This window comes from Ahaetulla prasina, chromosome 1 (assembly GCF_028640845.1).
Source record: "Ahaetulla prasina isolate Xishuangbanna chromosome 1, ASM2864084v1, whole genome shotgun sequence".
In the NCBI taxonomy this organism is placed as follows: Eukaryota; Metazoa; Chordata; class Lepidosauria; order Squamata; family Colubridae; genus Ahaetulla; species Ahaetulla prasina.
The window spans coordinates 304,457,846-304,485,701 of NC_080539.1; the positions used below are offsets into that span (position 1 = coordinate 304,457,846).

Sequence of the window (27,856 nt, forward strand, 5' to 3'; positions counted from 1 at the left end):
TCTGAAGGACTACTAAGAGGGCAGCTAGGGAGGGGGACAAAGGGACTGCCATGTGGCTGCCTCCTGCAGGGCTATTCTGAACAAAGCCACTGGCCAACAACTGTCCTGCAGAAGGAACAGAAGGCACATTCAACAGTAGGTACCTGCACAAAACTGTCTTGTTCTAAGGATACAGTTTGTAATGTATTTATTATATATTATTACCATTAAGAGCTGTTTTGAGGTCTTCAGCCAAAAAGCAGAGGATAAATCTATTCTTAAAATATTCCATTGGTCTAGGTTTTTTTTTAAAAAAATATTTTTATAAACACAGCTATCATCTCAATCCACCAAAGCATCTACATATCTCATTAAATCAAAACTGCTTCTATCATTTAACATCTGGATTTTATCTTTCAAAATGAGAAACCCACAATCATTTCCAGTTTCGGGCTGGGGGGGTGGGAGGATCCTTGATGCAACCGAACACTATTTCTACACCGGAAGGACTCAGTTTCACAACTGCACAATTTCCAACAAACAAAACCAGGAGTGTAACCTGGAGCCGGTTGCTACACTTGCCTCTCCAAACTTCCTTCCCACCCAAAACTTTAACTCTCTTTGAAAGCATATTTTTGCATTACCTGAGTGCCCATACATTGTGGCTACACATTCGCCTGAATAGAAATCAAAGATAGAAAGGTTCTTGTCAGAACAACTGGTTGCAATGTACAGACCAGAAGGATCCATTTGTACCTGAACAAGCAACAGAGAAAGGGGAAAAAAAACATGTATGGTTATTTGTGGTATAATTTCTAGGCTTTAGGAAATTGAATATGTGCGGTTTTGGTAAGTGCTAAGAACAAACACTCTGTATTTTAATGGCTCTTTCATATTTCATGCCAGCTACACCCGTCCTGGGAAAATACAATTAGCTCAAAACATCTGGGAATACCAGGTTGGGAAAGGCTGTTTTATGTTGCAATCTGTATTTGCAACCACACCAGTTTTCCCCACTCTGATTATGCAAAACCCAGAGTGGATTCAAGCCAGAAAATTAAGCCAGCTTGGATCTATGTGTTTATCTTTATTAAAAGGTAAATCAATGCAATGTCTTTATTTGCAACTCATCAAAGGCCTGCATAATTCGTGATGCAGGTTTCTGACAAATGATGGTTCCTTCAACTTATATTTGTAATTAATGCATTAGGTGAAAACATGACCCTTATGTATGAATAAGAGCACAATCAAACACATCTGCTGTTATAAAGTTATATATAAAACACCAGATCACAAACATAACAAAATATGTAGTTTCATGAATGCATTTTACTATCTGAAATGTTAAGTTTGTTTCTATATTAAGTGTCTATGGAGCTTCTCAGTCATCCAGGTCATGGTTGTCCCAAAGGTGCTTTTTCAAAAGCAACTGGACTTTCTGGTTTTTTCTTTGAACACATTTTGCTTTGAACACATTTTGCTTCTCATCCAAGAAGCTTCTTCAACTGGATGATGGGGAATGGAAGGATTTAAAAGAGTATAAAAGAAGTATAATAAATCCTTCCATTCCCCACCATTCAGTCAGAGCTGAAGAAGCTTCTTGGATGAGAAGCAAAACATCTTCAAAGAAAAACCAGAAAGTCCAGTTGCCTCTTGAAAAAGCACTTATATTACTGCTATCTGTGTTGATTAGAAAATGAAAGAACCATCCAAGGATACATAGACTAATTTAGGCATAAACTCCTCCTTCCCTGATCTCTTGTGGAAATATTTTAGGAACACACTGCTGCCAGGAATTATTTTTTTTCCTGGAAGAAATTCTGGGAATCTTCAAACTAGAAAACAACTTCAGGTGCTGAAAAAAAGCAATCATAAAACTGTCACATATAGTACGCAGGAACCTCCCAAGTTCTTGGAGGGAGAGTTCCAGGATTTGTAAGGCTCCATATACAATGAGAAGAATGCCTATGCATTAAATATTGCTTATGCAGCACAATCAGATTTTTATGTATATGGGTCAGTTGAGAACAACAACAGGGAAATTAGACACAGCTGCTGCTTTTTTAAAAAAAGGCTTAGATTAAAGAACTTCTCTAAGCCATTATTCATATGCTCTTCCATTGTTAGTGCAGAAGGATTCAAAATGTGAAATTTATGAAGCTCAGCTAATTTCTGGGAGACTAGACATCGATTTTGCTCTCTTTTGTCTTCATGAATTTGCTTTTCTTTTCTTTAATTTGCAGCTGGAATGCTTCGCCAATCTATGAACCATTTTGTAGCTTACACAAATCCATCAGAAAATGCCATACTGCAGGATGTTAAGTATTCCATATGAGATAGAGCTAACTTAAAATCTTACTCTCCAATTAGAATGTTAAGCTGGAAGAGCATAACAGCCATAAAACAAGGAAATGGGGTATAGAGAATAAGATGGAATACGACACAATTTGTTGTGGCGTAGTTAACAAAGGCCTTACTTTAATTAGAGTGCCATCTTCACTTTGAGATCCCTTGTATAGTTTCTTTTGCTTCCCACTGCTGATGTTGAAAATCCTAAGAAGAAATTCAGACATACAGTAAAAAGAAACTTCTCTACTCTTAAATCAAATCAAAGCTATATATTTGTGTTTTACAGCAACCAGCAAAACGTCTCTGGAAAATTATCAAAATGAGTAAAATGTTGTTCATACACCTGAATGCTGAATGTATGAATTCCACATAGCTGCTCATAGCTAACAAAAATACCTTTATCTCAGAATGCTTAAGATGTGATTTTGATGGTATTTTCTTTTTTTAACATATATATATAGGGTTTAATTTTTACAACTGACTTATTTTGGGTATATCATTATTTGATATATGTGAGGTATAAAGGAATGGGAAGATGGAATATTGTTTAACCCTTGGAGGATAGAAAAATTTATGGATGTAATGTTGGTATCTGGTTAAATAGAATTTAATTGTTATAATTGATATATTTTGGATATAAGTTATAATCTTAATAATGTTATTTGATAGATGTAAGGTAAATTGAAGAAATATTAATATTTGCAATGTTATTTGATTTATGTACCGTATATACTCGAGTATAAGCCGACCCGAATATAAGCCGAGGCACCTAATTTTACCACAAAAAACTGGGAAAAACTATTGACTCGAGTATAAGCCGAGGGTGGGAAATGAGGCAGCTACTGGTCAATGTAAAAAATAAAGATAGAGCCAAGTAAAATAACATGAATATTTATTTGAACGAAAAACAATAAAAGTGCAAAAGGGGGAAGGAGGATTCCCAGCTCTAAACAAAGGGAAATCCCGGAATGCCAGCGCGAAAGGCGGTGCTCGCGTTCCTCCTCCCTTGCTCAAAAGCCCCAACATGATATTGGAATTGGATGCCATTATATACCTGCTGAGGGGATAATTTGAATAACTTGAAAGATATAAAAGCTCTAAACATATTTGTTTAAAAATCTAAAATCTATACTTAAAATAAATGAATATAAAGTAATAAAGTTCTTTAAAGTTGTAATTCACTTTGCTGCTGAAAAGAAAGAAGCTTAACACCTTAAATGGTATTTATTAACTGAAATATCATCAAATCAAATATATAATGAGGTATATTATAATGACCTTTGTTTTCAGAAAGAAGCATGATGGAAGTTTTTCAATAAAGGGGGAAATATAGAAAAAACTTAGTGTCATGCTCATATATCATCTTTACAGATGTTGTTAACACTATACTATGGCAGCATATGATGGTACAATGTTTCAATCAATTTCAGGATGAAAAACTCATCAATGAGGAGGAGGAGTATAATTTATTAACCTTGTATGATATCAGTTTCTCAAGGACTCTAGAAGGACCCGAGGAAGAAATCTCTGCCCCTCCCACTTTCCTTTCCAACCCAGCCTTCCAAGGGGACCCGAGAGGAAGAAATCTCTGCCCCTCCCACTTTCCCTTTCCAACCCAGCCTTCCAAGGGGACCTTTGAGGAGAAATCTCTGCCCCTCCCACTTTCCCTTTCCAAGGCAGCCTTCCAAGAGGACCTCTCGAAAAGAGCGAAAGCTTTCTCCTGGTCGTTTACCACCACCATACCCTCCACGCCGGCCATCCTAGGCTGGGTTAGAAACAAGGAGGGGGAAGTTCAAGGACCACATCGATGGCACGAGCTCAGATTGCCGGCTGGGGATGATGGGCGCTGCAGTGCGATCTCGGGAGAGACTAGGGGGGAAGAAAAAATGACTGTTTCCCCACACCCTAGGATTGGGGAAAACATTGACCCCCCCCCTTAGTTGCGGGAGAAGGGTTGCGCTTCAAAGCAGTCGCCTCCATCCATCAATCCATCCTTCCTTCCTTCCTTCCATCCATCCATCCATCCTTTTTTTTTTTCCCAGCGAGCGGTGCGTGTGTGTGACATGCAAGCAAGATGTCTCACGGGGCATGTGAACTGGGTATGTCTAGTTTAGGGGTGACATGATAGGAACATTCCAATATCTCAGGGGCTGCCACAAAGAAGGGGGAATCAAACTATTCTCCAAAGCACCTGAGGGCAGGACAAGAAGCATGGGTGGAAACTAATCAAGGAGAGAAGCAACCTAGAACTAAGGAGAAATTTCCTGACAGTTAGAACAATTAACCAGTGGAACAACTTGCCTCCAGAAGTTGTGAATGCTCTAACACTGGAAGTTTTTAAGAAGATATTGGATAAGCATTTGAAGTGGTATAAGGTTTCCTGCGTAAGCAGGGGTTAGACTAGAAGACCTCCAAGGTCCCTTCCAACTCTATTATTCTGTTTTTTTGTTCTGTTTTCTTTCTAATCTATCTATCTATCTATCTATCTATCTATCTATCTATCTATCTATCTATCTATCTATCTATCTATCTAATTAGCTAGCTAGCTAGCTATCATTATCTCGCTTCAAAAGACAAAACTTAAACACGAAGTTGTAGCTGAATAGCCCTACATAATTTAGCTTTTTCCAAGCTGGTGATTTCCAAAGGCTTTGAAATGCGACTTTCCTCATCCTCTGCCAGGATAAGCTGATGTGCTCAGAAGGCTGGGAATGGTGGCATTTCCCTACATTTCTTGTGGGCAGAAGGTGGACCCCTATGTTTCCTTGAAAACAGCTCCCAATATTTATTAGAGTGACTTCTCTCCCCAGAAGAAAGGTGCGAGCTGTTTAACAATCCGTCAGCTAAATCCTATCGAGTCAAAGGGGCCAGTCAATGGGGCTAGGATGAAATCTGGGTCACCAGGGACCCTTTTTTTGTGCCCGTTCCCCAACCAGGGCGGGCCAAGCAGCCGCTCTTTTAGCGGCTCTGGAATGGATGTTGAGGTAACCAAGAGGCAGCCTCTTTCAACTCCCCACCCTTTTTTAAACGCGTCCTGCCGGGCGGCGACAGGGACACGGACACCAAAAGCGGCGCCTGCTCTTCTCCGCTCTTTTATTTTATTTTAGTATTCAATCGGCAGCAGAGGCTCGAGCCTTCTGGGGCGCCGGGAAAAGGAGCCGAGGAGCTGCAGCAACGTTGCAAGAGAGCAGAAAAGAGTGGGTGGGGGGAGAGAAGCAAAAAAGAAGAAGAAGCAGCAAGCTTTCCAGCCGACTTCGGTGTGGCGCGAGAATCCGATCCACCGCCTCCTTCCCCCGGCCGACAGGGCTGAACTGCCGCACTGCACCACCACTTCCCAAAACAGATTTCCAGACTTGGAAGCAGCCCGCCACGAAAGGAGGAGGAGGAGGAGGAGGAAGCGAAGGCGAGCGCCGGCTGCTCCTGCTGCTGTTTCGCGCTCTCCGCCCCCTTCCAGCGCCTTGACGCAGAGCGAGAGAGAGTAGAGAAAGGAACCGCGCCGTCCGACCGGCTGTGTGTGTGTTTGTGGTGGGGGTCTCGTCCCAGCCACCCACCCACTCGCTCCCTTTCCCTCTTCGGAGCGTGGGCTGGTCTTAGAAGCTGCGCTGTCCCGGCGGGGCCGTCGCCTCCTCCTCTTCCTCCACGCCGCCTCTTGCACGCCTCAACCCCCATCCCCCACCCTCTCCGCGCGTGAAGGTCACCTCCTCCCTCTTCCAGGTGGCGGCGGCGGCGGCTCCGAGCGGAGCGCCACAGCCGGCAGCTCCGCTTCCCTCCCACCTTCCTCCTTGCTAAAGGGCCAAAGTCGGCTCCCCCGCCCCGCCGCGGGGACCCGAGCCAAGCCGGTCCCAGTCCAGCCGAACGGTGAAGGCGACATGCCGAGCGCCGCTCTGCTTTCACCGTTCGGCTGGACGGGACCGCAGCTGGTCGCAGTAACTCGCCAGGCTGTGCCAAGAAACCATTTAAAAGCCCCGCCAGGGCTTTCTTCTTCTCCTCCGTGCTTCAGAAGTTGGGCTTTTAAATGGTTTCTTCGTGGCACAGCCTGGCGGAGTTACCGCGACCCGAGCCAAGCCGGTCCTGGTCCAGCCGAACGGTGAAAGCGAGCGGTCGCAGTAACTCCGCCAGGCTGTGCCGCGAAGAAACCATTTAAAAGCCCCGCCAGGGCTTTCTCTTCTCCTCCGTGCTTCAGAAGTTGGGCTTTTAAATGGTTTCTTCGTGGCACAGCCTGGCGGAGTTACTGCGACCCGAGCCAAGCCGGTCCTGGTCCAGCCGAACGGTGAAAGCGAGCGGTCGCAGTAACTCGCCAGGCTGTGCCGAAGAAACCATTTAAAAGCCCCGCCAGGGCTTTCTCTTCTCCTCCGTGCTTCAGAAGTTGGGCTTTTAAATGGTTTCTTCGTGGCACAGCCTGGCGGAGTTACTGCGACCCGAGCCAAGCCGGTCCCAGTCCAGCCGAACGGTGAAAGCGAGCGGTCGCAGTAACTCGCCAGGCTGTGCCACGAAGAAACCATTTAAAAGCCCAACTTCTGAAGCACGGAGGAGAAGAGCAGCCTGGCGGGCTTTTAAATGGTTTCTTCGCTGCACAGCCTGGCGGGAGTTACTGCGGACCCGCTCCGCTTTCACCGTTCGGCTGGACTGGGACCGGCTTGGCTCAGGTCCGCGCGGCGAACTGCTCAGCCTTGGGCAAATCCCGCCGGACGATCTCGCCGCCTCTTTGGCGTCTCCTGTGCGGGGTTCCCGGCACATCGAGATGACTCGAGTATAAGCCGGCGCCAGCACAAAAACGTGCTGAAAAACTCGGCTTATACTCGAGTATATACGGTAAGTGATATTTTTGGAGATTGAAAATGTGTAAGGAAATGTGTAAGATAGAAGACAAGGGGAAGGAGAATGCTTAAGATGTGATTTTGATGGTATCTTTTTTTTTTTTAATATATATATATATAGGGTTTAATTTTTATAACTGACATATTTTAGGTATATCACTATTTGATATATGTGAGGTATAAAGGAATGGGAAGATGGAATATTGTTTAACCCTTGGAGGATAGAAAAATTTATGGATGTAATGTTGGTATCTGGTTAAATAGAATTTGTTATAATTGATATATTTTGGCTATAAGTTATAATTTTAATAATGTTATCTGACAGATGTATGAAATATTAATATTAGCAATGTTATTTGATTTATGTAAGTGATATTAAAGATATGAGAAGATAGAATATTGTTTACTTTTGGAGATTGGATAAAAATTTAAGAATTTAAGCTGGAAATATGAATTATATTTGGGATACTGTTTAAGGAAGAAAGGTATATTATAGAAGAATTTCTGATGAATACTGGAAGATGGAATATCGTTTTGGTCTTGATCAATGAAGATTGGAGATATATTTGGTCTTAATTGATGAAGATATTTTATTGATGAACTGGAAATACTAACTTAATTGGAAGATTCTGAAGATTTTAGGAGTGGAATGGACTGATATATAATGGACTGGAAGAAGAATGTACTTTTCTGTTTTGGAAGGGAGTTAAGGTCTTAGAGAGAGGAGTGACTATGGATTTGACTTATGTTGTATTTTAATTTATGATTGTTAATTTTATACCCTGTACTCTGTTCTGGGAAGTCTCGGGGTGGGAGGGGAGAGGGGAAGGGGAGAGGGGAGATGAAGGATCAATGTAAAGGAATGATTGAAGATATGTAATTAAGAAATAGAAATAATTTGAAATGAAAGCGGGGCTGCTCAGCTGCCATTTCAGAAGGGAATGAAGAGGGAGAGGAGGGAGTGAAGGAAGAAAGTAGGTAGGGAAGAGAGAGGTAGAAAAGGGGGAAAGGAGAGGAAGAAGAAAGGGGAAAGAGAGAGGGTTAGAAAGGGTGGAAGAGAAGAGTAGGGAAAGAGGAGAGGACGTAGAAAAGTGAAGGAGAGGAAGGATGAAGAAAGTAGAAGAAAGTAGAGAAGGGAGGAGGAAAGGTTTGTTAAGGAAGGAAGTGGTAGCTGGGCAGGTCCGAATAAGTAACAAATGAAAATTTAATGACTAATGTTGAATAAGAGACTGTATATTGAATAGGTTGTTGGAAAATGAAAATAAAACTTTAAAAAAAAAATACCTTTATCTCAATGAATTTGTATATCTCTTTAAAAAAATACCTCTGTCTCTGTACGACAACAACTCATGCCTAACTAGGCAAAACAGTGCATCATAGGACAAAACATTCTAAACCAAGGTACCTCAAATGTACTTCCATCATAAAACATCACAAACACACCTTGCAGTCACATAATTGCATTTCAGATGCTTTGCAACCTGTTCGCACTTTGACCAGTTGCCAGGCATTCCATGATCATGTAATTTCCAGTTGCAATCTTCTCTGCCGGCTTCCCCAGAAAGTCAATAGGGAAGCTGGCAGGGAAGGTTGCAAGCTGGGCCATCTGCAGATAAGATTCACTCTCATCCTTGGGGATTGCCTTAAGGAGCTGCCTGTCTAGGATAGTTGAACTCTTTCTCCAGGCTACAGAAACAGAGCTAAGATCTTAAGGGTCTTATCTCCACATTTGCCTGGCGGAGGACTTTTCTTCTGCACATAGAGGGGAGCTGAATACCTTCCCATGGCTGCAGAATTGAAGCACAAATCCTAAAGATCATTGCTCCATTTCTGCAGCCCTTTGGAGGAGTTGCCCTCCACATATGGAAGGGAGCTGAAATCCTTCAGCAGGCAGCTCTTTTGTTCTATCTGCTTAATAACCTGGGCATTGCTTAAAAACCACAACAATTTCAGTGATTAAGCAAAGCAATCCGATTGGGATTTCAGTCATTAAGCAAAGCAATCACATGGATGTCATTAAGCAAAGCAATCACATGGATGTCTAACGTAATGACCACTTCACTCAACAACCAAGATTCCAGTCCCAATTGTGATTGTAAGTCAAGAACTACTTGTACATTGGAATCCTAGATATACCTATTCAGAGATAGGTACAGTGGATTTGGTGATGCTTGCTCCAAATCATGAGGATAAGACAATATCAAAATGTTCAAAGTCATAACTTTAACTTCTATGGGGAAAAATTATTGAACACATAAAAGTCTCTTTTAAAAAATAAGGTGAAAGTTACACGTGTCTCCTCAGAAAAACAAAGAAAGATTATTTTAGGTTTAATAGAATATCTAGGCAACATGTCTGTGAAATTGACATATCCTAGCTAGGTCAAAATTTAATTTCCTTCTAATAATATACTTTTAAAAATATAAGCTTTCCAGCTACATTTGAACTAGGAAGCTTCTATTATGATTTATGAACTGACCTGATTACCTTGGTCCATATACCAAATGAATGACCCATTGGGATCCCCATATCAAAACAACTTACTTTATATGTGGCAGAACCTGAAAATAACATTTAACACAATACAGTACTTAAACAAAATGGTTCGGTTGAGATCTGCATACGTGGGACTGATCGGGGTAGACTGTAAGGGTGATACCGAAATATAATTTTATGTCATTTTATTCTATTTTAAATATTTATGTATTAAATTATATTGTATCTTATCCTATAACTATTCTATTTATTTATTCTATTTTATAATATTTATGTATTAAATTATATTGTATCGTATCCTATAACTATTATATTTTACCCTACTCTTATTTTAAATTGTTTGTATAAGATTTTACTGGTGATATGTGTTTGCACCTTGTGCTTTGATATAGGCTATGGGCTAATCAAAGCTACCATTTTAAACTGTATTTTATTCCAATTTCATTTTAAATTGTATTTTATTCCAATTTCATTTTAAATTGTATTTTATCCAATTCCATTTTAAATTGTTTATATCAGATTTTAGTAATAATTCGTGTTTGGAACTTTGTACTTTGATATGGCCCAAGGGCTAATCAATAAAGTAAAGTATTTACCTGTACCCCCTGAAAAAACTGACCTGATGTTACGGTCTTGGCATCCAATAGCAGCATATTTCCAGTTAGGGTCCACATCCATATCATAAAGAGTAGTCTTCCTAACAACATGATGTGTACGAGTAAAGTGAACCCCATCATTTGTCTAAACGCAAGAAATACAATAGTAATGACACCTCCACAATATTTAATCAAATAGTATCAGTGCACATGTACAATATTTCCCCCCCCACCTCGAGGGAACTATGTGTGTCTCACCAGGAAATGTAAAGAAAGAAAAGACTACAATGAGACAATGATCAAACTACTCTATGATCAGTGCTATTGTACAGTTCCTAACATTTGACTTTTAAAAAATGTATTGGCTGAAAGAAAGCCATGAGGCCTAGAATACTGTCTACAGCTTTTGCTTCCATTACCCTACCCCCTTAGAATCTACAACACATGTTACATAAAGAGTGACTCCTCCAATGGAATTACCTTCTGTGCAGTGCGGAAATAGATGCTCTTATCAGCACCACAGCTGATCATTCTCACCTTTCCATCGTTGGCTGAAGGAAGAGAAAATGGGCAGTCAAATGCTGTTTAATTTCTTCTATGTGCTCTTACTCATGCCTTACAGTTTTTCTCGATCAGGGGTGTCCAAACTTGGCAACTTTAGGACTTATGAACTTCAACTCCCAGAATTCCCCAGCCTGATTGTGAACCTCACAATCAGCCTGAACCCTCACCACATTTCTGACATCAATACAATTGAGCGTGTCCAGAAATATTTTACAAGAAGAGTTCTTCACTCCTCTGAAAACAACAAAATACCTTATCCCACCAGGCTTGAAATCCTAGGCTTAGAAAACTTGGAACTCTATCGCCTTCGACAAGATCTAAGTTTAACTCATAGAATCATCTATTGTAATGTCCTTCCTGTTAAAGACTACTTCAGCTTTAATTGCAATAATACAAGAGCAACCAATAGATTTAAACTTAATGTTAACCGCTTTAATCTATATTGCAGAAAATATGACTTCTGTAACAGAATCATCAGTGCTTGGAATACTTTACCTGACTCTGTGGTCTCTTCCCATAATCCCAAAAGCTTTAACCAAAAACTTTCTACTATTGACCTCACCCCATTCCTAAGAGGACCATAAGGGGCGTGCATAAGGACACAAACGTGCCTACCATTCCGGTCCTATTGTTTTTCTTTTCTTCTTCCTATATATATCTATATATGCTTATACCTCCTAATATTTACTCATATATATGTTTATATACTATATAATCTTTTTATATGATGTTGTGACAAAATAAATAAATAAATTCTGGGAGATAAAGTCCACAAGTCTAAAGTTGCCAAGTTTGGAGAACTCTGCTCTAGATAAGCCATTTGTCACTCCTACTAGAAAATGTTGTAAAAAAGAAGTAGAAATTTATTACTTTACAGGCACTCAGCCCACCAAAAGAGCCTCTTTTATTCTTTTTTTACACTGCAATTAAGTTTGGGGAAATCTGTCCAGGACAGCCAAAGAAAAATCCTCTCCTCCTCTTCAGTCCTACCACCTCCAGCCTGTGCAGATCGAAAGGGAAGAGCTGATTCTACCTGTACCATCAGAATCCAAAATTGGGTACATACTATAATTAAGATTGGACAAAGAATCTGTCTCCAAAGATAAGTTAACGAACAACTGTCCTTGTCATACTAATGAATCAAGTTCTATCCAACCTGAGAATCATTAGTGGACACAAGATGGTTCAGCAATCAAGAGCCATTCTATATGATAATAATTAACTTTATTAGCCATATCTTCATTTTACCACTGGTCTCAATGGACCACATTAAAAACCTGCAGGACTACAAGTTCAGAACTAATTCTTTTTGAAGGCTACTCTGTGTGGAAAAAGTACAGCAAACCATTGCCATATTTTTCATTGGATGAGAGAAGAATTGACTATTTAGAATAATTATAATACCTTACGATTCAGGAAACATGATATTCTGTGGACAAGGTATAATTGGGTAATCATACAGTGAATTGCTATGGTATCTACTTTAACTTCATGCTAGAAGGCAGGAATATCTTTCAATTACTATCGCACCACAAATTAATCTTTAGAATCTGAATCACAAATTAGAGGATCAATATACTACCAACTGCTCTATAAATAATACTATAACACAAATCCAGTGTAGCAATTTAGGACAAAACAAAACATAGTCAGTTTGACAGAAAATATAGTGATTGCTAACTACAGTAAACTAACAAATGTTTAGTATGCAAGCTCTACATCAGAGATGGAGAGCATGTTGCAGATATTATTAATGAACTATAACATTCAACATCCTTATCACTGATTGGAGCTGTGTGAACTTTTAGTTCAGCAGCATCTGAACTAAAGACTGCATATTGTATGTTGTTAGTCACAAAGTCATGTCTGACCCATCACAACCCCATGGGCTATGTTCCTTCAGACCTTCCTGTCCTCTACCATCCCCCGGAGTCCATTTAAGCGCACGGCGACTGCTTCAGTGACTCCATCCAGCCACCTCATTCTCTGTCGTCCCATTCTTCTTTTGCCCTCAATTGTTCCCAGCATTAGGCTCTTCTCCAGTGAGTCCTTCCTTATGGTATATTGTATAGCCCTGCTCTATGTTTACAAGTTGTTTTCTCACTATTGGGATAGCAATAGGAATAGCACTTAGACTTATATACCGCTTCATGGTACTTTACAGCCCTCTCTAAGTGGTTTACAGAGTCAGCATATTGCCCCCAACAATCTGGGTCCTCATTTTACCCACCTCGGAAGAATGGAAGGCTGAGTCAACCTTGAGCTGGTGAGAATCAAACTGCTGGCAGCCAGCAGTCAGCAGAAGTAGCCTACAGTACTGCATTCTAACCACTGTGCCACCATGGATAATTACTAATAATGGCAAGAACTTGGATCTTATGAAAAGGTGGAGTGAGAAAACCTTGGTAGATCACCAAGAGCTGCTATCTAACGAGCAAATAAAATTTTCTGATTCATAAACAGAATTGTAGTACCTGCAAATTTCACTGCAGTTATGGAAGATGAATGTTCATCCAGGGTTTGTTGTAAGCTATAGTCCTTCTCTGCATCCAAGACATGAATCAATCTATCCCGACTTGCGGATGCTAAAAGCTTCAATCCTGTTAAGGAGATTAAAAAGGAGCAGAATGCTTATTTATCTGAAACTGAGGTTCTTTGACTAATCACTGATGAATACACTGGTATTTGGACAATTGCAGAACACAGATGGTTCATGGAATTAAAAAGAAGAAGCATATTGTGAACTTGGGTTATTAGGGCTGCCAAGGAACAATGAGAATATACCCAGCCAAGTCCTTTGCAATAACCTTCATTAGAAACAGGACTAGTGAGAAGAGACTGAGACAAAATCCCAGACAAAAAAAGAAATATTTCACATAAGGATAAGCAATATACTCAGACCCTGCTACAATTTTAAGGACATTCACTCATAGAATGGGTGTACAGTCCCAATGCTGTTGACTGGATCTGGGAATTTTTTATTACAGCAGGACTGGGCAGGAGTCAAGTAAAACAAAATTTGGTGATTCCCATTCTGTTATTAGCACAGATTGTTTATAACAACAAGAAATAAAAGCATAAAACTTTGGAAAGATTTATAATGTTTTTGAATAATGCAGAATGTGCAGGAATGGCAACCAGGAGGACATCTATATCATGCCCCAGCTGGAAAGCTGACTCCAAAATAGCCTGAGCTAATTGCTTTACTTGTAGCCCAAAGAATGTGCCATTTGGGCTTTCAGTCTTTCATCAGTGAAGCAGGGGCCAGATCATCAACTCTACTTCAAGGAAGAAGAGAGTGAGATCCTCTGAATTCAAAAGCAATCTTTCAGTGAAGATGCTTGTAAGTACCTTAACTGAATGCCAGATACAGTGGCATTTAATGCTGGGGAAAAATTGAAAGGACTGGATTGCAACCTGACAAGCTTTTAATAAAGTATAACCACAGCGCTAATCATAGCTAAACACCTGCAATTAATCTGTCAAATGTGAACATGTGGTGACAAATACCATGGGTTAGGTCTGAAATGACTATCAAGAGACCCCCTAACCAAAACGTATAGGAGGCACAAACTCCTGAATGTGAAATTTCTATCCTGAATATGGATAACCCATGTTTCTCTTCATAATAGGGTGAAACATAATGCACCTCAGAGGCAGTACAGGAAGAGCAGGAAAGCCACTGATATTACGGAGGCTGGGAAAATTACATGTCCTGTGGAGTTTAAATACAGTTAATCCTAAGAATTTCTCTCGGGTATCACTATCCAAGACTGAATTGCCTTTCCCAGCAATAGATTCTTCACAAACAGACTGACAGTTTGGGTATGAGAACCCTAAGATACATGGCAGGCATAAAACCCTAAGATACATGGCAGGCATAAAAAGAGCAGTCAACAGGGTGGGAACCATTTGGGAATGAGACTGCTAGTACCACAGGAGAAGAAAAAGTAACTCATAATAATAACCTGCCCTTAATACTCTGGTATTATTTTGCTTATCAGATGGGTTTTGGGGGACTAGTCAAAAGACAAGTTTACTGCTCACAGTGCAGAAAGGGAAGATATTTCAAGGATCCAAATTTTACCGAGAATTAAGCAGAAGTTAGATTAACAGGAAGTTTGGGTTGATGCTCATTACTTATTAAGGCTTTGTGCCTGACACATGCAACAAGCCTTGGTGGTCTCCCGGCCAGTTTGAAAAGATCAGACAACATCAACCATAAACCCAAAGTTCACTTGCTACTTAGATAACGAAGTCAGCTGGTTCTAAATGGTCAAGAAGCTTGCAAGAAATTATACAATGGCTCAGAGGAACGAACAACCACAAACAATATTAAAGCCCAACAATAATGCTAAGGAGAGAAAAAAAGAAACATGATTTAAGACTTAATCATCTGTCAATATGGTAGACAAAAAGAAATTAAGAAAAAGAATGGAAATTGCACCACTGTGGCACCAGGAAAGTGTGACTATTTGTCAAAATCTTAGCTCTAAACATATAGAAGGCTTAGATTCAGAATGCTGCGTGATTTCACAGATATAGAGAACATGAAGTGAGGGATATGAAGTATAGAAGGACCTGCCCTTTAAAATAGCCTAAAGTAGGTTTGCACCTATCTTGATTTCACAAGGATCATCTAAGACTGGGGTGTCAAACCCCAAATCCAGCCCGTGGGGCACTTAAATCCGGCCTGGAATTATCAAAGGACCGGCCCACAGTGCATCTGGCAGCTAAAATGGGCTGCAATGCGGGGGCCCCCATGTCTTATTTTTACCCTCCATGGCCTCCTCCAGCACTCTGCCGATGGAAAAAGACCTGAAAAATGACCCATAAATGCCCCAAAAATGCCCCCCAAAACAGCCCAAAAATGGCCCCAAAACTGCCTGAAAAACAAGCTGAAAATGGCCTGGAAAATGATCTGAAAAATGACCCAAAAACAGCTCAAAAACAGCCCGAAAACACCCCACAAAATGGCCCAAAAAGGCCTGAAAAACAAGCCGAAACTGGCCCCAAAAATGGCCCCAAAAACGGGCCGAAAAAGGCCCGAAAAATGGGCCATGGAGAGTGAAAACAAGGCACAGTGGGGCCATGCATGGACTCCCCGCACCCCATTTTGGCCAGCAGGGTGCTGCATAAGGCATCCATCCCGCCCCTCCCATCCTGCCAGCCTGCAGAGGAGAACTACAATGCTGTTCCAGCCCACGAAGAAATCCAATTTGACACCCCTGATCTAAAATGTATGCATGGCTGCTTGAAGAATGCCAAATATGATTTAATTGTATTTAATTATTTTTTTACTGTTTTATATTATGTTAAATGATTTTTACTTGGATGCTTCTTTAGAATAACAGAGTTGGAAGGCACCTTGGAGGTCTTCTAATCTAAGCCCCTATTCAAGCAGGAGTCCCTATACCATTCCAGACAAGCAGCTGTCTCTTCTTAAAAGCCTCCAGTGATGGAGGACCACAACTTCTGAAGGCAAGCCTGGTTAAGTATTCTCACTATCAGGAAATTTCTCCTTAGTTCTAGGTTGCTACTTACTTACTTACTTACTTACTTACTTACTTACTTACTTTGGATGTAATATCTGTACAGCACTGTTAAGTGCCAGAAGTTCTATGGAAACCAGTTTACAAGATGAATGGATTAATGAATTAGTCAGTCAAATCTTACCTGTCTCTGGTCTGGAATATTCAAGGCAGAGGATTTCTGAATCATGGGCTTCTACCTTCAGCATCTCTCTCAGGGGCTTCAATTCATAGATCCTGAAAATGATACAAGCAAGTAAGCAGTTAGGAAGATTCTTTTGATGTTATTACGGAGGGACACGTTCTTCAAAACTCCAAGGTTTACCTGAGAGTGCCTATCCTATCACCTGAGGCCAGGTGCTCCCCAGTAGGGCTCACACACACTGTGCGAATCCCCACTTTTGTATCTATGGCCTGTGTGTCAGCCTTCTCTACACCTCCAGCTGTATTGTATTCTGTGTCCAAGAGGGCCTGAGTGTTTTCATCTACATAGATGATTTTCATCAAATCCTAATGAGACAAAACAAAAGATTCCATTTGAAGCAAGCAGATGAAAGCAAAGGGAAGCACAGAATAAAAGTAGTATTGAATGCTAATATTTCTCTTAATATCAGCAACAAAGAGACAAACTGGAAATACACAACACCATGGCAAAGTAAAAAAAAAATCCCAATCTTTCTAGCAAGCTTAACTGAGACTTGTGAATCAGAGTTTGAAAATAATATTACATTTTGGTCAGATATAATCAAACTAGATACAACTTAAAAAAGGCTATAAGGCTAAAAATCTACATGGATACAGGACAGTAATGCAAGAACTTGACAAAGAGTATCTGCACAAGCCCTGTAATGCACTGTGGAAATAAAAATTGGCAAAAAAAGGGCTGTAAATCCCATATTATGTAATTAATTTGTTTTGAGTCCATTTTTTTCCACCGTATGGTTCTATAGATTCATGGTTGAATGCATTAAAACTGGAGATAGAGAAGAAGAAGAAAATAGCATCTGTTCAAATCAGTTCTGAGATAAGGTTATTTACGGTAATATTACAAATACATTTCCAACCTTGTTTGATTCTTTCCTAGAAAACAAAATACCAGAATGCCTAAACCATTTTGGGACCCTTAAGACAGCATTATTTATTTATTTATTTATTTTATTTGATTTTTATACCGCCCTTCTCCCGAAGGACTCAGGGCGGTGTACAGGCATAATAAAACCGACAATACAATATACAAGTTTAAAATACGATTTAAAAAACTTATTTTAAATTAGCCCAATGATTAAAATTTACCATACTAAGAAAACCCCGTTTAAAATTAATAAATTTAAACATTAAAATCCCAATTTAAGCCAGCCCTGCGGATAAAAGATGAGTCTTGAGTTCGCGACGAAATGTCCAAGGTCGGTATTTGGCGAAACCCGGGGGGAAGTTCGTTCCAGAGTGTGGGAGCCCCCACAGAGAAGGCCCTTCCCCTGGGGGCCGCCAGCCGACATTGTTTGGCGGACGGCACCCTGAGAAGTCCCTCTCTATGGGAGCGTACGGGTCGGTGGGAGGCGTGTGGTAACAGCAGGCGGTCCCGTAAGTACCCAGGTCCTAAGCCATGGAGCGATTTAAAGGTCATAACCAACACCTTAAAGTGCACCCGAAAGGCCACAGGCAGCCAGTGCAGTCTGCGCAGGAGCGGTGTTACATGGGAGCTACGCGTAGCTCCCTCTATAACCCGCGCAGCTGCATTCTGACTAACTGAAGCCTCCGAGCGCACTTCAAGGGAGCCCCATGTAGAGAGCATTACAGTAATCCAAGCGAGAGGTAACGAGCGCATGAGTGACTGTGCATAAGGCATCCCGATCAAGGAAGGCGCAACTGCGAACCAGGCGAACCTGGTGGAAGGCCCTCCTGGAGACGCCCGTCAATTGGTCTCCAAACGACAGCCGATCATCCAGGAGGACACCCAAGTTGCGCACCCTATCCTTTGGGGCCAGTAACTCGCCTCCAACAGCCAGCCGCGGCTGCAGCTGACTGAATCGGGGTGCCGGCATCCACAGCCACTCCGTCTTGGAGGGGTTAAGCTTGGGGCTGGTTCTCCCCCTCCAGGCCCCGTCGGCTTCCAAACACCGGGACAGCACTTGACAACTTCATTGGGGTGGTCTGGGGTGGAAAAGTACAGCTGAGTGTCGTCAGCGTACTGCTGGTATCTCACCCCAAACCACTGATGATCTCACCCAACGGCTTCATGTAGATGTTGAACAGCCGGGCGAGAGAATCGACCCCTGTGGGACCCCACAAGTGAGGCCCCTCGCGGTCGACCTCTGCCCCCCTGTCAACACCGTCTGCGGCCGGTCAGAGAGATAGGAGGAGAACCACCGATATACGGTGCCTCCCACTCCCAATCCCCCCAACCGGCGCAGCAGGATACCATGATCGATGGTATCGAACGCCGCTGAGAGGTCTAATAGGACCAGGGCAGAGGAATATCCCCTGTCCCTGGCCCTCCAGAGATCATCCACCAATGCGACCAAAGCTGTCTCCGTGCTGTATCCGGGTCGGAAGCCGGACTGGAACGGGTCTAGATAGACATCTTCATCCAGGTGTTGGGGCAGCTGTCGCTGCCATTCATACTTAGCCAGCTGATTTGTATACATATATTACTTTAATGCTATACTCACAAGACATCAACAACCACTTAATGAAGCAATCACACATTATTCATTCCAAAAATGGATGGATGGACACACACACACACACACAGACACACACACAAATGCAAACATATAGTATACTCCGGAAGACTGAAATAGCAATATTCCAAGGTAGCTTTCATAGATGAACCTTATCTTAGTTACTGATATAAGCAAAAAACCTTGCATTGACAAGACAAAGTATAAAATGAATAAAATGCAAGGCACCCAGATTTGGGCCATCTCAAAATCGTCTAAACAAATAAATATTCTGCATGCAACGGACTGCTCTTTTCCACTTCATCTGGAAGTCAAAGATTAAGCCATGTGATCTATCCTGAGCTCAGACAGTCTTACGTTGCTCAGGATGTTTCGATGTAAGGAGGCTCCATGGATGTTTGAGCTCTCAGTGTTCCACAGGCGGATGGTGTTATCTGAGGAGCAAGTGATAAAGGTGTTTGGGGGCAAGCAAGACTGATTGCTATCCTTCACCTCAGGATATACCTAAGAGGGAAAGAAATTGTAACAGAATTAGAAACATACTCTATATTCTCCAAAACTGGGGACAGTGGTGGTTTTAACTGTCAAAGAAGGACTAAACCCAAGAGAAAAAAACAGGCCTCCTTTCTGCTTGTTCACAGGTATGAGAGAGAGGTAAAACTCCTCACTCTTTCAATTTCTATGAAAATATTCTGCTCTCCCAAATTATCAAGGTACACAAACGCCATTTTGTTAATCTTTGAAGCTGGTTTTACCAAGACTGTTTATAGTATCAGATTCAAGCTTCACAGAACAATGTGATTGGGATACTGTGGCAATTGGACCTTTCTATAGGAATTTGCCAATAAGGATCACAAAGATTCTTTTCTGATGCAAATGAAACCACCATATATTTCATTATCCTCTGAGCATTCTTACACATCTAGGCCAGCAGGGAGCAGCACTTGGCTTCTGCCATAATTGTAATAACAAGAAGGAAGGTGCAAACTAAACCTTTATTCTAATTCCAGAGAGGATTAATCAAGACAATATGGAAAGATACTCAGGACATGCATGCAGTAAAATACCTTAATTTTAACTGGATTTTGGAAGAACACTAAGCAAATGATTTACACCAAGAACAGGGACAATAACACAAGGTTTGAATATATTTTTGTAATGGGAAACCAACAGAATGTATCTATCCTGCAGCCACACAGACCGTTACTGGAGACAAGCAGTCAGAAAAATCTCAATTTTTTATTACCCGGATCTAGGTTTTCATTTAAAACAGTTGTTTTCTATTATTGTCTGAAGGCTGATCTACATTCTAGCAGATACACAAGTTCAGTTATGTGGCTAAAGAAATATAGATTTCCTCCTTTTCTTTTCCCTTCCATTAATTCTAAATGATTAATCATTAGTGTGCATGAAAAATATAACCTAAATAAAAAACTAAAAAACAAAAAAAGCAGAGATACTGTATCTAGTTATAAGAAAAAAAGAAAAACCACACTGGAATTCTTGCTATAATAGGGAGTGCCTTCTTAATTCTGAAACACATTAATTTTGTAGGAAATCAAAAATGATACTATTGGTGACCCGCATTGCATCTGTATCAATATTTGTGACTTAACCTTACCTCAATGTTCCAGACACAGGAGGAGTGGTATAATGCAGAATAAACCTTGCCCACTTTCTTGGGATCTTTGACATCCCACACATACAAGCTGTGATCATTGTAAACACAAGACAGCCACTGGTTATTCGGATCAAAGGTTAAGGCAATGGTGTCTGGATACTTGGCATCAGTTGCATTAGAGAACAGCCGACTGCAAAAAGATAATACAATGGATAATTTTTAAATAGTCAATATATGAAGGTACAAAAGACAGCAGGTTTGCTAAAAGGGGACAAACACAGAAATTTGCTTCTTCTACTAGTATTTTTACGGTTACATATTTGCATGCTGTTACTCATTTCTGGTATTCCAACTGCTACACATACATCATGCCATTGTAATTGTGTAACAAGCCTGTAACTTCAGTCAGCATTGTTATCCTCGTATTTCAAATGGACTGTGACTGTGTGGTGGCTTATGGCCATATGAATGCATGACTTAGCTGCCCCTAAAACCAGCAGATCTAATCTCTTTCCTTCAGTCAGACAAGAATAGCTTAAATTGTAATCAGATCTCAGACTGAACAGATTTGGTTTCATACAGCATTATCCTATCCTATTGCAATAATATTGGGGCTTTACTCCTTACTACTGTTGAGTTTCAGACCAGATGTAATCCTGAGATGGCACTGACTGCACTTATAAATGACCTTTGGAAGGGTCAGGATAGGAATGGTCATCCATCCTAGTCCTCTCAACAGCTTTCAGGACCATCAATCATAGTATCCGTTGGGACCAGCTTTGGAGGGAGAGTGAGGAACAGTGTTGCAGTGTTTCTCCTCCTTTCTCTGAGGTCGGTTCTGGTTGATGTTAGTAGGGGAGAGATATTCGCACCTGGAACCCTGTTCTACAAAGTTCCTCAGAGCTCTACATTCTCTTCCTGTTTAATAGCTACATTAAACAGTTGGGTGAGGTATTCCATCAGTGCAGGATTAAATATCTTAAGTATACCAATAATGCTCAATTGTACAAACGCACACAGCCACACATAGATCAACCCACATTCACCAGGCTGACTTCACTTCAACTCTCTTTCCCATTGTCTGGAGGCTGTGAGGCCAAGAAAGTTGTGAGAAAAAAGGCTTTGGCTTAACCCAAGCAAGACTGAGCAACTGTGGGTTATAGGGCCACAGAGATCTATGGTACTGCCCTATTTAGTTCTAGACAGTTCACAGTTTCCCCAAAGAAAACTGATGTGCAGTGTGGGTTTTTTTATTTTGCATTCCCACCTTCTGCTTGAAGAGTAGATGGTAGTCATAAGGATGGGATCCTTTCCCTATCTCTTCTGTGAACCTTGTCAGATACTGTTGGTCCCCCAGACAAAATTGTAGTTCCATTCTCACAATTCATCTCATTCTTTTTTTAAAAAATAGGCTTGAATAATAATAGTACTGTACTGAGAGTCAAGTATTTAATAAAACTGTGAGCTCTTAGACAATCTTGGCACAAAGAATGCATTGCATGAATTGGTTATCATGACAACGGTGCATTTCAATGTCTTTTAACTCCAGGGGAAAATATGACTTAGAATATGACTTAGAATAACTTTATTGTCACTTTGAATGTACACTAATCGGCATACATTAAAATGAAATTTGGTTGAATACAGCTCTCAAAGGATCACCACCTCTAATATACACTACATAAACATGACTAAATAAATAAATAAATACACAATTATGCATATAGCCACATGTATTATATGAAATAGAGAAATAACACAGTCTAGTTCAGATATATTCAAGGGACGCGGTGGCTCAGGGGCTAGGACATTGAGTTTGTCGATCGAAAGGTCGGCAGCTCAGAAGTTCGAATCCCTAGTGCTGCCATGTAACGGGATGAGCTCCCATTACTTGTCCCAGCTTCTGCCAACCTAGCAGTTTTGAAAGCACATAAAAATGCAAGTAGAAAAAATACATGGCACGAACCTATGGTGGGAAGGTAACAGCGTTCCGTGCGCCTTTGGGGTTGAGTCATGCTGGCCACATGACCACGGCGCTGGCTCTTTGGCTTTGAAACAGAGATAAGCGCCGCCCCCTAGAGTCGGCAACAACTAGCACATATGTGCGAGGGGAACCTTTACCTTTATCTTTAGTTCTGATATATACATGTACATGGTGAGAAAAACGAATCTTGCGAGTTTACCAGATGGATGGCATACGGAACAAAGCTGTTACAGAATCTGGTAATCCTGCTAGAAATACTTTGAAACCTCCCCTCAGTGGGGAGCAACAGAAACAGACCGTAAAGTGGACGTAAAGTGGACGTATGGGGTCTTTAACAATGCTTTGAGCTCCAAGCACATAGTGCTTATAAGCAGTAACCTGAAAAACAGGAAGAGAGCTTCCTATAATCTTCTCAGCTTTTCTTTACCTCTCTCTGTATGGACTTTCTATCTGAGGCACTGCTGCCACCAAACCAAACAGTGATGCAGTTTGTTAAAATGCTCTCAATTGCACCTCTGTAAAAAGTGGCCAGGACAGAAGGAGAAACATGTGCTCTCCACATCTGACGCAGGAAATATGCATACACCTATACATTTTGATCAGTCTCTAAACCCCATAAATTAGAACCAAGTGCTTTTGGGTGTTTGGCAACGAATTACAAGCCTGAAATTGTCAGATCTTATATATTTTAAACAGGTTTTAAAAATATATGTTTTCTTAATCCAATAACAGAAGGTTTTTTTTTAAGAGTATGAAATGACTCTAAGCTCCATGAGCAATTCCACATATTCAAATCCTTCCAATTTTAAGATGCAGCTCTCATTAATTGTTCGTTCTGTCTGTCATAAAAATCTGGCCATGCAAGGCAAAACTGCAGTCCAAAGGGAGCTTACTATAAATGAGCTAAGGAACAACAGTGTGCACGTGCATAACTTTCCAAGTTTACAGCTTCTAAAACTAAACTGGCAGATCGTATTTTAAACTACACAGTACCTTGGCCTTTCCAAGTCACTAAAAAAAATCCAAGGCCAGGAGTCAATGTATTGAAAGCTCATGAGGATGTTCCAAGAGCACAACCAGATGCTTTGTACATTTTTACTTATTTCTATTTCTCTCTGTTAGTTTACCATAGCAGTGAATGCTAAAACTCTGCCAGTAACTGTTGCTAAAAGCTTACAAAGCATTAACAGATCTTGTGGGCAGAGAGATGGAAAGGCAAAAACAAGCTGGTTGAGATATGTGAAGGTTGCCCTTATATCAAAACATTTTTTTCTCAGAAAGATATGCATTTAATTAAAACACATGCAGATAGCCACTAAGTCAGCTTTATATATGTGCCTCTGTATTATCAAATATCAGTCTAGTTTTTCTCAGAGAAGATGTTGTGAATATGCAGGCTGCTGGCTCAAAACATTCTTAGACCTCACCTTGCTGACTCTGATATGCTCAGTCTACATCTTCTTGACTGAGTGATATTCTATGTCCATGATGGCGAACCTACGGCACGTGTGCCATATCTGCAGGCACGTGAGCGGAGCCATATCTGCAGGCACATGAGCCATTGCCTTAGCTCAGCTCAAGTTCAGCTCCAGCATGCATGCATGCGCTGGCCAGCTGATTTTCAGCTGGCCCCATCGACACCACCCCATGCCACTCCTCCCTTCCCAGGAGTCTCCACGCACCCCATTTTGGATGTCAGGTAAGTATAGGGTTTGCATGGAGGCTCTGGAGGGTGTTTTCGACCTCCAGGGGGGTGAGGGAGGCCGTTTTTGCCCTCCTCAGGCTCCAAGAAAGCCTCTGGAGCCTGGGGAGGGTGAAAAACGGGCCTACCGGGCCCACCGGAAATCGGGAAATGGGCCATTTCCAGCCTCTGGGGAAAGCCTCTGGAGCCTGGGGAAGACAAAAAACAGGCCTACCATAAGTCTGGAAAAGGCCATTTCCGGCCTCCAGAGGCTTCAGGGAGGCCTGCTAAGCCAAAAACGGGGCGCAGGGAGATCGTGCATGCATGTGCGGGAGAGCGCAGGGGGGGTCACACATGCATGCACGGGGGGCAGGGTGTGGGGAGCATTGAATTATGGGTGTGGGTATGCGTGTGCGCGACCCCCCTGCACTCCCCCTGTTTTTCGCACACGATGGCAAAAAGGTTAGCCATCACTGCTCTCTGTCACATATACAAAAGGAATTACCTCAGCCTCTCCCCCAGATAAAGAAAGAGAAGGGTCTTCTCTGGCAGATCTTAATTTCTGGGGACTAGAATTATACCAAGATGACTACAAGTAGTCCTCAACTTACAACCACAATTGAGCCCAAAATTTATGTTGTTAAGCGAGACAGTTGTTAAGTGAGTTTTGCCCCATTTTATAACTTTTCTCGCCACAGTTCTTAAGTGAATCACGACAATTGTTTAATTAGTAACCCAGTTCCTGGCTTCCTCATTGACTTTGCTTGTCAGAAGATCACAAAAGGTGATCACATGACCGTCACAGATATGAGTCAACTGCCAAGTATCTGAATTTTGATCATATGACCATAGGGATGCTGCAAGAGTTGTAAGGGTGAAAAATGGTTATAAGTCACCTTTTTCAGTGCCATTGTAACCTTTAATGGTCACTAAATGAACTGTTGTAAGTTGAGAACTACCTGTATTTCAAGATATTCTTGAGATGGGATGAAACCTGGCCAGTCAGTTACCCCAAAGATTTCACCATATCTAATGCCAGCTGTATTACATGAAGCACCGGCAACACCAGAATAAGCACTACCCATGTCCTCACCAGGAGACAGACAAGCCTCCAGAGATATAGTGCGGAGAAGGGGACACCTCAGAAGGGACCATTTGAAAGTAAGGGTGAATCCCATATAGAAAATCATTCTACCACTTTGTCTTAGAATTTGGATGAGGAAGGAAAGAATAAACAATAAATATTACAAAAAAAAGTGCAAAACAGCAAAAGGAACTAGAGTGAAGAGTTACAATATATTTCTAAATCAGAAAATTACAAAGCTATTTACACGTTTTAATGCATGGCACTATTTTGCATCTTGGCAGACTGTTGACATATTTATCCCAGAACCATTTCTGCCAGCCTTCTCAAACATGATGCCATGCACTGACTGGGGATGATAGAAGTTGCAGCTTACTACAAGTAAAAATACCCCTTTCATAAGTAAAGTTTTCCCCTCTTGCTCTCTGAACAATTTTATTTATTTATTTATTTATTTATTTATTTATTTATTTATTTATTTATTTATTTATTTATTTATTTATTTTGTAAAATGTATTGGCCTCCCTTCTTACCTCAAAGTAAATCTGAGTGGCTTACAAATGTACTTGCAAATGCAAGATGGAGAGCAAAGCTAAATTCTGACAGCAGTTGCTTCTGGATCTTTACTTTTCTTACCTGGCTTCTGTAATGCTGGAGATATCCGTCCCTAGGAAGTGAGGTTTAGGGAGCGTGGTCACAAAATGAAGATTTGAAGGATTAAAAATTCGAACAGTACCATCAGCACAGCCACAGAAGATGTAATCGTGGTTCACGGAGATGCAGTTTGCCACAGTAGTCTGGGGACATAAGATATAAGCATGAGCCACTAAAACATGAAAGAAAATAGTAGTCAAGAAAGAAGGGGAAAAAATGAAGCAAGATGAGATGGAATCACTAAACATAAGAGAGGAAAACTAAATTGGAAGTATTCTTCCATTAACTACCGGTACAGAATTGTTTCTGTAGGAGAACAATTATTATAACTCCTGTTTTCAATAATTAGACTTGTGTGTCTCAACTTTGGCAACTTTAAGATGTGTGGACTTCAACTCGCAGAATTCCACAGGTAAAATAGACAACTTGTGCTACTAGTTATCTATCCAAAACTGTATCAGCACTACATCAGACACCTCATAGAAACTCAGCAATTTGATCAATGGACACTGAGCATGCTCAGTGAGGAAAAAATAATGACTAGAAAAAAAGATTTGAAATGAAAGATTGAGCATGGCCGAATGACCAGGACAACAGCATTCAACAACAATAACACTAGCACACAGGGGATTTGGATACTTCACTGACAAAGATTTTCCTTGCATTAGGAATGGGAACTAACACTGTGTAAAGCAACACAATAAACAGACATAATTCCTGAGGAAGACTCAATCTCATTCCAGTCTTTAAATTCTACTGCAGTGAGCACAATTGCAAAGAGAAAAAAAAAGAAGACAACAAATGGGAGGGATGCTAAGGCAATGGTGTGTCGAATACAAGAGACATTAGAACTTACTGTGAAGCTGTCTGTGTTCTAAGTAACAGAGAAAAGGGTGTTTTCAGTGCCAAAAGGAAAAGAAGGAAAAGAGAGAAAGAGAGAGCATTCAGTTTGAAATGTAAGCAAGGGTTTAGGAGGTGGGTTCCTTTATAAAAAAAAAAGAAGAAGAAGAAGGAAAGCCCTAAATCTTTGCATTTAGCATTCCATGAGGAGGAAAAGATTTTCACAATGTCTTTCAACAATAACACATCATTCAGGATCTATAGAGACTGGGAAATCGAGACACAGATCTAAGGAAATACTTAGGTCCAGGGAAAAATCAATTTACATGAAAGTTCTTCCACACAGGTGGACTTCAACCAATCACTCTTTTTCTATCTTGATTACACAACTGAAGCAGAGTACTAGTGCATGGCTGTATGGATACAAGCACAACCAAACAGATCTAAAATAGCTTGTGCTTATATTAGGGATGGGCTGTAAAATAGATTGTTTGCTAATGAAGTAGGTACCTTCTGATGCCATGTTCACCAGGAGTTTAGAGACTGTTTTTGGCTTGAGTGCAAGATTTACAAAACTACAGGAAGTGACAGTTAAAATATATCAAACAGAGACTAAGAATGCAATTTAAAAGCACATGGATAAAAAAGGTGGTGAACTTTTCTAGAGAACACCCACCTCTCCTCAGTGATTTCTCCTAATGAAATACACTTCTAATACCCAAAACTAGTTAGGGGCAAACACTTGGAGAGAAGGATTGCCAGTCTTATATAGGTAGTCCTCAACTTACGACCACAATTGAGCCCAAAATTTATGTTGCTTAGTGAGACATTTAGGTGAATTTTGCCCCATTTTATGACCTTTCTTGCCACAATTGTTAAGTGAATCATTGCAGCTGTTAAGTTAGTAAGCACGGTTACTAAGTGAATCTGGCTTCCCCATTGACTTTGCCTGTCAGAAAGTGGTAAAAGGTGATCACAT

At 41.0% G+C, this 27,856-nt stretch overlaps 1 protein-coding gene across 3 annotated transcripts in view; it reads right to left on the reverse strand.

The window, feature by feature from the left end:
- Nucleotides 1-27,856, reverse strand: part of MAPKBP1 (mitogen-activated protein kinase binding protein 1) — a 169,383-nt gene that overhangs the window by 46,870 nt on the left and 94,657 nt on the right. For all 3 annotated transcript variants that reach the window (XM_058162031.1, XM_058162033.1, XM_058162032.1), the window contains 10 exons: nt 26,020-26,180; nt 20,635-20,824; nt 19,371-19,517; nt 16,658-16,842; nt 16,478-16,569; nt 13,276-13,401; nt 10,718-10,788; nt 10,261-10,382; nt 2,457-2,532; nt 624-735 (listed from right to left, as the gene is read on the reverse strand). In XM_058162031.1, coding sequence (XP_058018014.1) covers nt 624-735; nt 2,457-2,532; nt 10,261-10,382; nt 10,718-10,788; nt 13,276-13,401; nt 16,478-16,569; nt 16,658-16,842; nt 19,371-19,517; nt 20,635-20,824; nt 26,020-26,180 — 1,282 coding nt within the window. The remainder of the gene's footprint in view (nt 1-623; nt 736-2,456; nt 2,533-10,260; nt 10,383-10,717; nt 10,789-13,275; nt 13,402-16,477; nt 16,570-16,657; nt 16,843-19,370; nt 19,518-20,634; nt 20,825-26,019; nt 26,181-27,856) is intronic.